Source organism: Somniosus microcephalus, chromosome 6, assembly GCF_052327205.1.
Source record: "Somniosus microcephalus isolate GS21.2 chromosome 6, FLI_Smic_1.0, whole genome shotgun sequence".
Classification (NCBI taxonomy): domain Eukaryota; kingdom Metazoa; phylum Chordata; class Chondrichthyes; order Squaliformes; family Somniosidae; genus Somniosus; species Somniosus microcephalus.
In genome coordinates this window covers 4,416,664-4,430,678 of record NC_140992.1, presented here as the reverse complement: position 1 = coordinate 4,430,678, position 14,015 = coordinate 4,416,664, and the positions used below count along the sequence as shown (strand labels likewise).

The following is a 14,015-nucleotide window of genomic DNA, read 5'->3' as shown; positions in this document are numbered from 1 at the left end:
AATGGGGAAATAGTCTTTGTGGGTGCAGAGTTGGGCTAATTGCCCACCAACTGCCCAGCAATTGCATCTGAAAATTTTACGGTGAGTGAAAGCAGGCGCGGGAGCATGTTTCACTGTGAGAGGAACACATTTGAATTGAACACTGAGAGCAAGCAGCGGGTATAATTGTAAGCAATACAACTTTTACCCTAAAACGTGCAAAATCCGCAAATTGTTCCGTAAGTTTAAATAAAATTAAAATGATACTGTTACCAGAAAGCCTCCCATAGAAACAAACTACTTGTACTGAACACATACCGCTTAACCTAGCCTAAAAAGTAAAGGTTTTTTTTTGCAGCAGAGAGGATAGGCTTTATGTGGTTGCTCCACCGATTTCACAGTGCGTCTGAAAAGATTGTTAACCCTTCTGGTATCACTTCACAATAAAATATTTGTACCTAGTGGCAACATTTAGAAACATTACAAATATAAAATATGACAATTAATATTTAAAATTATCAATATTTTCTGCACTCCAATTGTATGATCAAGGACTGGGCATTTGGCAGAGATCATTTATACTTTCTCCAAATGGAAATAAACCCATTTTGCTATTTAATTTTTGTACGGTTTCGCAAAATTTCAGAAATTTCTGCAGCCCCTGAAGATTATTTGATTAAAAGAAAACCTGGTTGGAATGTACCTTAAAAACCCAGGGCATCAAAAATGGCTGTCAGGCCTCGTGGCAGAAGACAAAGGCAGCCTGTCTGAACATCTCCCATCACTGACTGAAGTAGTTGAGGTACTTAAAACTGTCAATCAACTGCGGTTTAGGAAGTTCAACAGAGGAACAAAAGGATTGTTTGTTTACACGAGCTCTCTACAATGTTGACTCAAGGGCTTAAGCACTTGAAGCTGTCAATCAGTTGTGGTTGGGCGGTGACCTCAGGACAATGGATTGTTTACAAAGCACTTGAGTGCTGTTGACTGAACACTTAAGGTTTTGTTTGTCCAGCACTTGAGACATTTTAAACTGAGCACAAACCAGTTTAAATGAATGGGAAACACATTCAAACCCATTACAGTCAATGGGGACAGATTTTGTATAGCCCAGATACATCCAGATTTGGGCGCGAAGATAACAGCTCCCAATGGGGTATAAAGATAGCCCCTCAGGAAGCCACTCTCTCTCTCTCTGCCACCTTGCTTCCGATGCCCTGCCCACAAGAGCAACAGCTCAACAGCCCGCCCAAAGAAGAGGAATACCAGCAGTTACTTTTAAATTACTGGGGTATCTCTACTTCGGGGCAGTGAAGAATCTAAGACAGACCACAGCAGCACGGAGCAGGCGTTCACTGGTGAGCATAAGCTTTCTGGCCCATTACAAGGCAACCTAGATAGATATTAGGGGTGGGAATTAAAGGGGAATTTTGTTAAATTGTAATTTTAGTCAATTTTCCCTCGATGTGTCCGTTTCTCCTCCCCTATCAAGTAAAAGTGTGCTGTATTAAGCAAAAGTGTGCTGTATTCATCATTATTTTCAATTTATTCTTTATTTCAATAAATACTGGTCTTCTTTGCACCCAACCACGAGTCTCGTTTTGTCTACATCGCTACTGAAATAAGTCCGGCGGTCAGAACCAGAAAGGGAAGCGATTCGAAACCGCATGGGGCCTGGAGCAGCTCAGATACTTCTGACTGGCCAGAGACAATAACCCCAGGGGCAACCAAAACCACACCCCACCTTGGACCCCCCCCTTTTCTACATTATTTTTATATAATACATTTAAAGCTGCCCCACAGCTGGTGTGCTACGTGCATGGTGTACAGTAAGTCAGAAGGATAATCGCCAATACCTTTCAGTGCTGCCGAATTGCAATCCGTCGTAAAGTTTGTTAATGGACCTTTGACAGGCTATTAAATGCTAGCCTTAAAAGAATAAAAAACTTACCTGATTTGCATAAAATATGCCAAGTACATTTAATTAAAAAAGCCGAGATGTTTGAAATACAGCACAGGTCATTCTTTAGGTTAGTAAAACACTCTACAACGCTCTACAGTGCTCATTAGTGCAAGTAAGACAAGGAACATGTTTCTTAGTATGAAATATAAATGACGTAACGTTTGACACACTTCCCAAGTGATAGAAACGGTTTTAACCTCAATAGAAGGTTGAACAGCGAAACAATTTATTTCACTTTAGTGAGCATTTAACTCATTATTACCCTTGACGGTCAAAGGACGAGAATCTTTCCACTCACCTCAAATTATCTCTTTTAACCTTCACATGGAAAGTAGATGCCAAATTGTTGTTGGTGTTTTATTACAGAATTTTAACAAAATACTAATATATGAAATAAGTCCAAGTACCAGTTTAATTAAAAGTTTTTAAAGGTTTTTAATAGTTTTTAAAATGTAATTTCAATGCAAGAGACTGAAAGAAGTTTCTGTGGGCGTGGCTTAGCTTTGACAGGTTTTGTGGGTGTGTCTTCCCTTATGCGGAGGCTGTGCGCTGTGCTCCTGACCTTGGTGATGTAATACGCTGCGTACATTGATGCATTTAAACACTTGAGGGAGAAAGGAATAGAGGGATATGCTGATAGGGTGAGATGAAGAGGGCTGGGAGGAGGCTCGTGTGGAGTGTAAACACCGGCACAGGCCAGCTGGGCTGAATGGCCTGTTTCTGGGCTGTAAATATTGTGTAATACCATGTAACTATGTAATATCGCGCCTCTGTATTCATTGTGGCTGGGTCAAAACAATAACTGATTAGTATATTAAAAATATCCAATCCTTACTCCCATAAAAATACAATCTCACCTTTCAGAAGTCAAAATATGAGAATAAGGCACTCAACCAATATACAGCAATCTCTATAAGACAGAAATATGGATGGCCACCTGTGCTGCCTGGCAATCGCTGTCCATGCTGGGGCTAGCCTGGTTAGATTACGCTGCTGCTTATGAGCCCGGGTGATGCACATTAATCATTGCTGTGCTTGGCTGTGCTTGCTGATTGTCTCCCCAGGTGCGTATATCTATCAATAATCAATGTATTGGCTTTCCCTGATATACCACAAAAGGACAGAAGTCAATTTCCCAGCAGCCAGTTGCAGAAGCCATTTTGAGGGTGACCAGCCTGTAAAATGAGGAATGGAGAGGGTGCGGAGGGGGTTTACCAGGATGGTGCCGGGGATGAGGGACTTCAGTTATGTGGAGAGACTGGAGAACATAAGAACATAAGAAATAGGAGCAGGAGTAGGCCAATCGGCCCCTCGAGCCTACTCCGCCATTCAATAAGATCATGGCTGATCTGATCCTAACCGCCAATCTACTATCACAGAACCATCTCCTGAATCTAACAGAATTAGACACACGAAATAGGAGCAGGATCAGGCTACACGGCCCCTGGGCCCGCTCCACTACCCACAGGGCCATGACTGATCCGAACCTAGACTCATGTCCAAATTCCTGCCCGCTCCCCATAACCCTTTATTCCCTTTACTTCTAGGAAACTGTCTATTTCTGTTTTAAATTTATGTAATGATGTAGCTTCTACAGCTTTTTGGGGCAGCATATTCCATGGACCTACCACCCTCTGAGTGAAGTAGTTCCTCCTCATCTCAGTTTTGAAAGAGCAGCCCCTTATTCTAAGACTATGCCCCCTAGTTCTAGTTTCACCCATCATCGGGAACATCTTCCCCGCATCCACCCGATCCAACCCCTTCACAATCTTATATGTTTCAATAAGACGCCTCTCATTCTTCTGAACTCCAATGAGTAGAGTCCCAATCTACTCAACCTCTCCTCATATGTCCATCCCCTCATCCCCGGGATTAACCGAGTGAACCTTCTTTGTACTGACTCGAGAGCAAGTATGTCTTTTCTTAAGTATGGACACCAAAACTGTATGCAGTATTCCAGGTGCGGTCTCACCAATACCTTGTACAACTGAAGCAATACCTCCCTATTTTTATATTCTATCCCCCTAGCAATGAAAGCCAACATTCCATTGGCCTTCTTAATCACTTGCTGGGGTTGTTCTCCTTAGAGCAGAGAAGGTTAAGGGGAGATTTAATGGAGGTGTTCAAAATTCTGAGGTGTTCTGATTGAGCAAGTAGGAAGAAACTGTTTCCTCTGGCAAGTGGGTCGGTAACCAGAGGTCATAGATTTAAAATAATTGGCAAAAGAACTAGAAGGGGAATGAGGAGAAATCTTTTCACACAGATGATTGTTAAGATCTGACTGAACTCCCTCAAAGGGCGGCGGAATCAGATTCCAGGGAACTTTCAAAAGGCAATTGGAGAAGTACGTGAAGAGGACTCATTGGCAGGGCTCTGGGGAATGAGCTGGGGAGTGGGACTAATTGGAGAGCTCTTTCAAAGAGCCGGCACAGGCACGACGGGCCGAAGGGCCTCCTCCTGTGCTGTAAGTTTCTATGACTCCATACTGCAATACAGAGAGAAACATTGTTGTCACAGACACCATATAAATGTAAATTGTTGCTTTGGTAATTGAGGTCTGGGGTTATAACAGGAACATTTTCACATAAATACCAAATAAACAGTGAGGCGACTGACAGCCGCCACGGAAACCCTTCGCAATCTCTCCTTGATTTGCTTCCAAGCACCTGATACAATGACATCATCATTATGGAAATGAGGAACACATCTTCCAGCTCCCACACCAAATTAAAACAATGAAAGTGTTACCAGACGTTTTAAAATGAGGACAGTGACGGAACACTGAACAGTAATGATCCGATTGAGCCAAGCCACAAGAATCATCAGACCTGTCCGTCCTACACAGAAATCCATCAGGATTACACCACGGGAAGTGGCCATTCGGCCCATCCAGTCCGTGCTGGCGGTTACTCTCCACACGATCAAATAATCCAAACCGCATTTACCCTCCCTGTACCCCTCTCCATTCAACCCATCTCCTTCATCCCCCTCTCCTCCATCCCCCTCTCCATCATCCCCCTCTCCATCATCCCCCTCTCCATCATCCCCCTCTCCATCATCCCCCTCTCCTCCATCCCCTCTCCATCATCCCCCTCTCCTCCATCCCCCTCTCCTCCATCCCCCTCTCCATCATCCCCCTCTCCATCATCCCCCTCTCCTCCATCCCCCTCTCCATCATCCCCCTCTCCTCCATCCCCCTCTCCTCCATCCCCCTCCTCCATCCCCCTCTCCTCATCCCCCTCTCCTCCATCCCCCTCTCCACCATCCCCCTCTCCATCATCCCCCTCTCCTCCATCCCCCTCTCCTCCATCCCCCTCTCCTCCATCCCCCTCTCCTCCATCCCCCTCTCCTCCATCCCCCTCTCCATCATCCCCCTCTCCATCATCCCCCTCTCCTTCATCCCCCTCTCCTCCATCCCCCTCTCCATCCCCCTCACCCTACAACCCCTCTCCTCCATCCCCCTCTCCTCCATCCCCCTCTCCTCCATCCCCCTCTCCATCATCCCCCTCTCCATCATCCCCCTCTCCATCATCCCCCTCTCCATCATCCCCCTCTCCTCCATCCCCCTCTCCATCATCCCCCTCTCCTCCATCCCCGTCTCCTCCATCCCCCTCTCCATCATCCCCCTCTCCTCCATCCCCCTCTCCTCCATCCCCCTCTCCATCATCCCCCTCTCCTCCATCCCCCTCTCCTCCATCCCCCTCTCCTCCATCCCCCTCTCCATCATCCCCTCTCCTTCATCCCCCTCTCCATCATCCCCCTCTCCTTCAACCCCTCTCCTCCATCCCCCTCTCCTTCATCCCCCTCTCCATCATCCCCCTCTCCTTCATCCCCCTCTCCTCCATCCCCCTCTCCTCCATCCCCCTCTCCATCATCCCCCTCTCCATCATCCCCCTCTCCTTCATCCCCCTCTCCATCATCCCCCTCTCCTTCATCCCCCTCACCTCCATCCCCCCCTCCTTCATCCCCCTCTCCATCATCCCCCTCTCCTTCATCCCCCTCTCCTCCATCCCCCTCTCCTCCATCCCCCTCTCCATCATCCCCCTCTCCATCATCCCCCTCTCCTTCATCCCCCTCTCCCCCATCCCCCTCTCCATCATCCCCCTCTCCTTCATCCCCCTCTCCATCATCCCCCTCTCCTCCATCCCCCTCTCCATCATCCCCCTCTCCATCATCACCCTCTCCTCCATCCCCCTCTCCTTCATCCCCCTCTCCTTCATCCCCCTCTCCATCATCCCCCTCTCCTTCATCCCCTCTCCTCCCTCCCCCTCTCCATCATCCCCCTCTCCATCATCCCCCTCTCCTTCATCCCCCTCTCCTCCCTCCCCCTCTCCATCATCCCCCTCTCCATCATCCCCCTCTCCATCATCCCCCTCTCCTTCATCCCCCTCTCCTCCATCCCCCTCTCCATCATCCCCCTCTCCATCACCCCCCTCTCCTCCATCCCCCTCTCCATCATCCCCTCTCCTTCATCCCCCTCTCCATCATCCCCCTCTCCTTCAACCCCTCTCCTCCATTCCTCTCTCCTTCATCCCCCTCTCCATCATCCCCCTCTCCTTCATCCCCCTCTCCTCCATCCCCCTCTCCTCCATCCCCCTCTCCATCATCCCCCTCTCCATCATCCCCCTCTCCTTCATCCCCCTCTCCATCATCCCCCTCTCCTTCATCCCCCTCTCCTCCATCCCCCCTCCTTCATCCCCCTCTCCATCATCCCCCTCTCCTTCATCCCCCTCTCCTCCATCCCCCTCTCCTCCATCCCCCTCTCCATCATCCCCCTCTCCATCATCCCCCTCTCCTTCATCCCCCTCTCCCCCATCCCCCTCTCCATCATCCCCCTCTCCTTCATCCCCCTCTCCATCATCCCCCTCTCCTCCATCCCCCTCTCCATCATCCCCCTCTCCATCATCCCCCTCTCCTCCATCCCCCTCTCCTTCATCCCCCTCTCCTTCATCCCCCTCTCCATCATCCCCCTCTCCTTCATCCCCTCTCCTCCCTCCCCCTCTCCATCATCCCCCTCTCCATCATCCCTCTCTCCATCATCCCCCTCTCCTTCATCCCCCTCTCCTCCCTCCCCCTCTCCATCATCCCCCTCTCCATCATCCCCCTCTCCTTCATCCCCCTCTCCTACATTCCCCTCTCCATCATCCCCCTCTCCACCATCCCCCTCTCCTCCATCCCCCTCTCCATCATTCGCCTCTCCATCATCCCCCTCTCCTCCATCCCCCTCTCCATCATCCCCCTCTCCATCATCCCCCTCTCCTCCATCCCCCTCTCCTCCATCCCCCTCTCCTTCATCCCCCTCTCCATCATTCCCCTCTCCATCATCCCCCTCTCCTTCATCCCCCTCTCCTCCATCCCCCTCTCCTCCATCCCCCTCTCCCTTCAACCCCTCTCCTCCATCCCCCTCTCCTCCATCCCCCTCTCCTCCATCCCCCTCTCCATCATCCCCCTCTCCATCATCCCCCTCTCCATCATCCCCCTCTCCTTCATCCCCCTCTCCTCCATCCCCCTCTCCATCATCCCCCTCTCCTCCATCCCCGTCTCCTCCATCCCCCTCTCCATCATCCCCCTCTCCTCCATCCCCCTCTCCTCCATCCCCCTCTCCATCATCCCCCTCTCCTCCATCCCCCTCTCCTCCATCCCCCTCTCCATCATCCCCCTCTCCTCCATCCCCCTCTCCTCCATCCCCCTCTCCATCATCCCCTCTCCTTCATCCCCCTCTCCATCATCCCCCTCTCCTTCAACCACTCTCCTCCATCCCCCTCTCCTTCATCCCCCTCTCCATCATCCCCCTCTCCTTCATCCCCCTCTCCTCCATCCCCCTCTCCTCCATCCCCCTCTCCATCATCCCCCTCTCCATCATCCCCCTCTCCTTCATCCCCCTCTTCATCATCCCCCTCTCCTTCATCCCCCTCTCCTCCATCCCCCCTCCTTCATCCCCCTCTCCATCATCCCCCTCTCCTTCATCCCCCTCTCCTCCATCCCCCTCTCCTCCATCCCCCTCTCCATCATCCCCCTCTCCATCATCCCCCTCTCCTTCATCCCCCTCTCCATCATCCCCCTCTCCTTCATCCCCCTCTCCTCCATCCCCCTCTCCTTCATCCCCCTCTCCATCATCCCCCTCTCCATCATCCCCCTCTCCTTCATCCCCCTCTCCTCCATCCCCCTCTCCATCATCCCCCTCTCCTTCATCCCCCTCTCCATCATCCCCCTCTCCTCCATCCACCTCTCCATCATCCCCCTCTCCATCATCCCCCTCTCCTCCATCCCCCTCTCCTTCATCCCCCTCTCCTTCATCCCCCTCTCCATCATCCCCCTCTCCTTCATCCCCCTCTCCTCCCTCCCCCTCTCCATCATCCCCCTCTCCATCATCCCTCTCTCCATCATCCCCCTCTCCTTCATCCCCCTCTCCTCCCTCCCCCTCTCCATCATCCCCCTCTCCATCATCCCCCTCTCCATCATCCCCCTCTTCTTCATCCCCCTCTCCTCCATCCCCCTCTCCATCATCCCCCTCTCCATCATCCCACTCTCCTCCATCCCCCTCTCCATCATCCCCCTCTCCATCATCCCCCTCTCCTCCATCCCCCTCTCCATCATCCCCCTCTCCATCATCCCCCTCTCCTCCATCCCCCTCTCCTCCATCCCCCTCTCCTTCATCCCCCTCTCCTTCATCCCCCTCTCCATCATCCCCCTCTCCTTCATCCCCCTCTCCTCCCTCCCCCTCTCCATCATCCCCCTCTCCATCATCCCTCTCTCCATCATCCCTCTCTCCTTCATCCCCCTCTCATAGAAACATAGAAACATAGAAGATAGGAGCAGGAGTAGGCCATTCGGCCCTTCGAGCCTGCTCCGCCATTCAATGAGATCATGGCTGATCATCCAAATTCAGTACCCTGTCCCTGCCTTCTCCCCTAACCCCTTGATCCCTTTAGCCTCAAGGTATATATCCAACACTTTCTTGAATATATTTAATGAACTGGCCTCCACCGCCCTCTGTGGCAGAGAATTCCACAGGTTCACCACTCTCTGGGTGAAGAAATTCCTCCTCATTTCAGTCCTAAATGGCTTACCCCTTATCCTTAGACTATGACCCCTGGTTCTGGACTCCCCGGCCATCCGAAACATCCTTCCTGCATCTAGTCTGTCCAGACCTGACAGAATTTTATAGGTTTCGATGAGATCCCCTCTCAATCTTCTAAACTCCAGTGAGTATAAGCCCAATCGACACAATCTTTCCTCATACATCATTCCTGCCATCCCAGGTATCAGCCTGGTGAATCTTCGCTGCACTCCCTCCATGGCAAGAACGTCCTTCCTCAGGTAAGGTGACCAAAACTGCACACAATACTCAAGGTGCGGTCTCACCAAGGCCCTGTACAACTGTAGCAAGACATCCTTGTTCCTGTACTCGAACCCTCTTGCTACGAAGGCTAACATACCATTTGCCTTCTTAACCGCCTGCTGCACCTGCATGCTTACCTTCAGCGACTGGTGCACAAGAACACCCAGGTCTCTTTGCACTTCCCCTTCTCCCAATCTATTGTCATTCAAATAATAATCTGCCTTCCTGTTTTTGACACCAAAGTGGATAACCTCATATTTATTCACATTATAGTGCATTTGCCATGTTTCTGCCCAATCACCCAGCCTGTCCAAATCGTACTGGAGTTTCACGACATCCTCCTCACAGCTTACCCTCCCACCCAGCTTTGTGTCGTCTGCAAATTTGGAGATATTACATCCAATTCCCTCGTCCAGATCATTAATATATATTGTGAACAGCTGGGGTCCTAGGACCGATCCTTGCGGTACCCCACTAGTCACTGCCTGCCACTCGGAAAACGACCCGTTTATTCCAACTCTTTGCTTTCTGTCCGCCAACCAGTTCTCTATCCAAGTCAATACCTTGCCCCCAATCCCATGTGCCTTAATTTTACACGCTAATCTCTTATGTGGGACCTTATCGAAAGCCTTCTGAAAGTCCAAGTACACCACATCCACTGGTTCTCCCTTATCTATTTTACCAGTTACATCCTCAAAAAGTTCCAGTAGATTAGTCAAGCATGATTTACCTTTTGTAAATCCATGTTGACTTTGTCCGATCCAGTCACTGCTTTCCAAGTGCTCCGCTATTACATCTTTTATAATGGACTCTAGCATTTTCCCCACTACCGATGTAAGGCTTACTGGTCTATAATTCCCCGCTTTTTCTCTACCACCTTTTTTGAATAGTGGGGTAACATTAGCTACCCACCAATCCATGGGTACCGTTCCAGAGTCTATCGAGTTCTGGAAGATGACCAGCAATGCATCTACTATCTCTAGGGCCACTTCCTTAAGTACCCTGGGATGTAGACCATCAGGCCCTGGGGATTTAACCGCCTTCAGTCCCATCAATTTTCCTAACACCATTTCCCTACAAATACTGATTTCTTTCAGTTCCTCCCTTTCATTAGACTCTATGTTCCCCGGCATCTCTGGGAGGTTATTTGTGTCCTCCTTTGTGAAGACAGAACCAAAGTATGAATTTAATTAGCCTGCCATTTCCTTGTTTCCTATTATAAATTCCCCTGATTCTGACTGCAAGGGACCTACGCTTGACTTCACCAATCTTTTTCTCTTCACATATCTATAAAAGCTTTTACAGTCAGTTTTTATGTTCCCTGCAAGCTTACTCTCATATTCTATTTTCCCTTTCTTAATTAATCCCTTTGTCCTCCTTCGTTGAATCCTAAACTGCTCCCAATCCTCCATCATCCCCCTCTCCACCATCCCCCTCTCCTCCATCCCCCTCTCCATCATCCCCCTCTCCTCCATCCCCCTCTCCTCCATCCCCCTCTCCATCCCCCTCTCCTCCATCCCCCTCTCCATCCCCCTCTCCATCATCCCCCTCTCCATCCCCCTCTCCTCCATCCCCCTCTCCTCCATCCCCCTCTCCATCCCCCTCTCCTCCATCCCCCTCTCCATCCCCCACTCCATCATCCCCCTCTCCATCCCTCTCTCCTTCATCCCCCTCTCCATCATCCCCCTCTCCTTCATCCTCCTCTCCATCATCCCTCTCTCCAATCTAATCTTCAATGTTGACCCAGTTTCTGCCTCAACCACTAACCCCGGGAGTGAATCCCACAGCCTCGCGGCTCTCAGTGTGAAGACCTTTCTCCTGCCCTCTGTTCTAAATCCCTTATATTTAATCTTCAATCTATGGCCCCTTGTTCTTAACAATGACAACTTGTATTTATATAACGCGTTTTTATGCAGTAAAACTCCTCAACTAATGCAGCCAGTGTGCGAGCTACCCTGTCCCTAAACTTTCATCATTTTAAACACTTCTATCACATCGCCCCGTAAACTGCCTGGTTCTAATGAAAAGACCCAACTTTGCAAATCTTTCTTCGTATCTAATTGCTGGTGGAAATCGATTGCTTGGTGTGAGTACTGAGAGTGCTGCACTGTCGGAGGGGCAGTACTGAGGGAATGCTGCACTGTCGGAGGGTCAGTACTGAGGGAGCGCCGCACTGTCGGAGGGGCAGTACTGAGGGAGCGCCGTGCTGTCGGAGGGGCAGTACTGAGGGAGCGCTGCACTGTCAGAGGGTCAGTACTGAGGGAGCGCCGCACTGTCGGAGAGGCAGTACTGAGGGAGCGCCGCACTGTCGGAGAGGCAGTACTGAGGGAGCACTGCACTGTCGGAGGGGCAGTACTGAGGGAGCGCCGCACTGTCGGAGGGGCTGTACTGAGGGAGCGCCGCACTGTCGGAGGGGCAGTACTGAGGGAGCGCCGCACTGTCGGAGGGGCAGTACTGAGGGAGCGCCGCACTGTCGGAGAGGCAGTATTGAGGGAGTGCCGCACTGTCGGAGAGGCAGTACTGAGGGAGCGCCGCACTGTCGGAGAGGCAGTACTGAGGGAGCGCCGCACTGTCGGAGGGTCAGTACTGAGGGAGCGCCGCACTGTCGGAGGGGCAGTACTGAGGGAGCGCTGCACTGTCGGAGGGGCTGTACTGAGGGAGCGCTGCACGGTCGGAGAGGCAGTATTGAGGGAGTGCCGCACTGTCGGAGAGGCAGTACTGAGGGAGCGCCGCACTGTCGGAGAGGCAGTACTGAGGGAGCGCCGCACTGTCGGAGGGTCAGTACTGAGGGAGCGCCGCACTGTCGGAGGGGCAGTACTGAGGGAGCGCTGCACTGTCGGAGGGGCAGTACTGAGGGAGCGCCGCACTGTTGGAGGGGCAGTACTGAGGGAGCGCTGCACTGTCGGAGGGGCAGTACTGAGGGAGCGCTGCACTGTCGGAGGGGCAGTACTGAGGGAGCGCTGCACTGTCGGAGGGGCAGTACTGAGGGAGCGCTGCACTGTCGGAGGGGCTGTACTGAGGGAGCGCCGCACTGTCGGAGGGGCAGTACTGAGGGAGCGCCGCACTGTCGGAGGGGCAGTACTGAGGGAGCGCCGCACTGTCGGAGGGGCAGTACTGAGGGAGCGCCGCACTGTCGGAGGGGCGGTACTGAGGGAGCGCCGCACTGTCGGAGGTGCCGTCTTTCAGACGAGACGTTAAACCGAGGCCCGGTCTAGCATCTGCGGTAGATCCCACGGCCAATCTTCGAGGAGGAGCAGGGGAGTTCGGCCCGATGTCCTGGTCAATATTTATCCCTCAACTGAGACAATTAAAACAGTTTGTCTGGTCATTTATTGGTTTTTGTGGGATCTTGCTGTGCGCAAATTGACTGCCGAGTTCCCTCCATTACAACAGTGACCACACTTCAAAAGTACTTCATTGGCTGTGATCCGCTCTGGGACGTCCTGAGGTGGTGAAAGGCGCTACAGGAATGAACAGGAGAGAAAGTGCAACCTGGCTCTTGTCACCCCACAGGTCTGTCCCAGGCGCAATCTTCCCAGCTCACTGTGGATTACTGACTCATTCCCGCTCTAAGCGAATATAAAGACGATTTAACAGCGTCGAAGGGAGCAAAGGATGGAGCGATTGAGCCGGGCGATGCTGAGCCTGGTACTCACCCCCGTGTGGGATCGCACTGCCCTCGAGCAGACCCAGCAGACCCAGCAGAAGCACAGCCCAAGCCCCGAGCGACAGCTGCTTGGAGTATTCCATCCTGGACACAGTCTCTCTCCGCAATCTCCTGCTGCAATGAACCCGGTGCCGAGCGGAGAGGCTTTTAAAGCTCCTTCACCCTCTGACCAAGGAGGCTTTGCCGAGAGAGGGAGGTGCGGGTGAAATCCGGGGAAGCCATCAATCCACAGGACCGTCCCACCGACAGGGACCTCTGACTCACCGCCAACGCACGGCCACGCTCTCTCACTCACTCACCCCGTTTAATGTTAATTAACTTTAGATAGGGGCTGAAGGTTCGGTGCGTGACTGGAAAAGTGGTGCAGAGCAGTCGGGTTAAACTGAAATAGCCTTGTTTTATCAAATGTCAGAGCCCATCAGAGAGGCTGCAGAAAAGATTTACTACAAATGGTCCCAGGGATGAGGGTTCTTCAGTTACGTGGAGAGACTGGAGAAGCTGGGGTTGTTCTCCTTGGGGCAGAGAAGGTTGAGAGGAGATTTGAGTGAGGTGTTCAAAATCATAGAATCATAGAAAGTTACAGCACAGAAGGAGGCCATTCAGCCCATCGTGTCCACGCCGGCCGACAAAGAGCTCTCCAGCCTAATCCCACTGTCCAGCTCTCGGTCCGTAGCCCTGTAGGTTACGGCACTTCAAGTGCATATCCAAGTACTGTTTAAATGTGATGAGGGTTTCTGCCTCTACCACCCTTTCAGGCAGTGAGTTCCAGACCCCCACCACCCTCTGGGTGAAAAATGTTCTCCTCAACTCCCCTCTAATCCTTCCGACCAATTACTTTAAATCTCTGCCCCCTGGTTATTGACCCCTCTGCTAGGGGAAATAGGTCCTTCCTATCCACTCTATCTAGGCCGCTCAGAATTTTATACACCTCAATTAAATCTCCCCTCAGCCTCCTCTGTTCCAAAGTAAACAACTCCAGCCTCTCCAATCTCTCCTCATAGCTAAACTTCGCCAGTCCTGGCGACATCCTCGTAAATCTCCTCTGCACCCTCTCCAGTGCAATC

General features: G+C 51.7%; 1 protein-coding gene across 1 annotated transcript in view; it reads right to left on the bottom strand.

Annotated features, from left to right (window-relative positions):
• The window catches only part of LOC147115376 (uncharacterized), a 33,948-nt gene extending 20,846 nt beyond the window's left edge, over positions 1–13,102 (bottom strand). The window contains exon 1 of the mRNA XM_085989405.1: positions 12,941–13,102. Coding sequence (XP_085845531.1) covers positions 12,941–13,034 — 94 coding nt within the window. The 5' untranslated portion in view covers positions 13,035–13,102. The remainder of the gene's footprint in view (positions 1–12,940) is intronic.
• Positions 13,103–14,015: the final 913 nt, after the last annotated feature.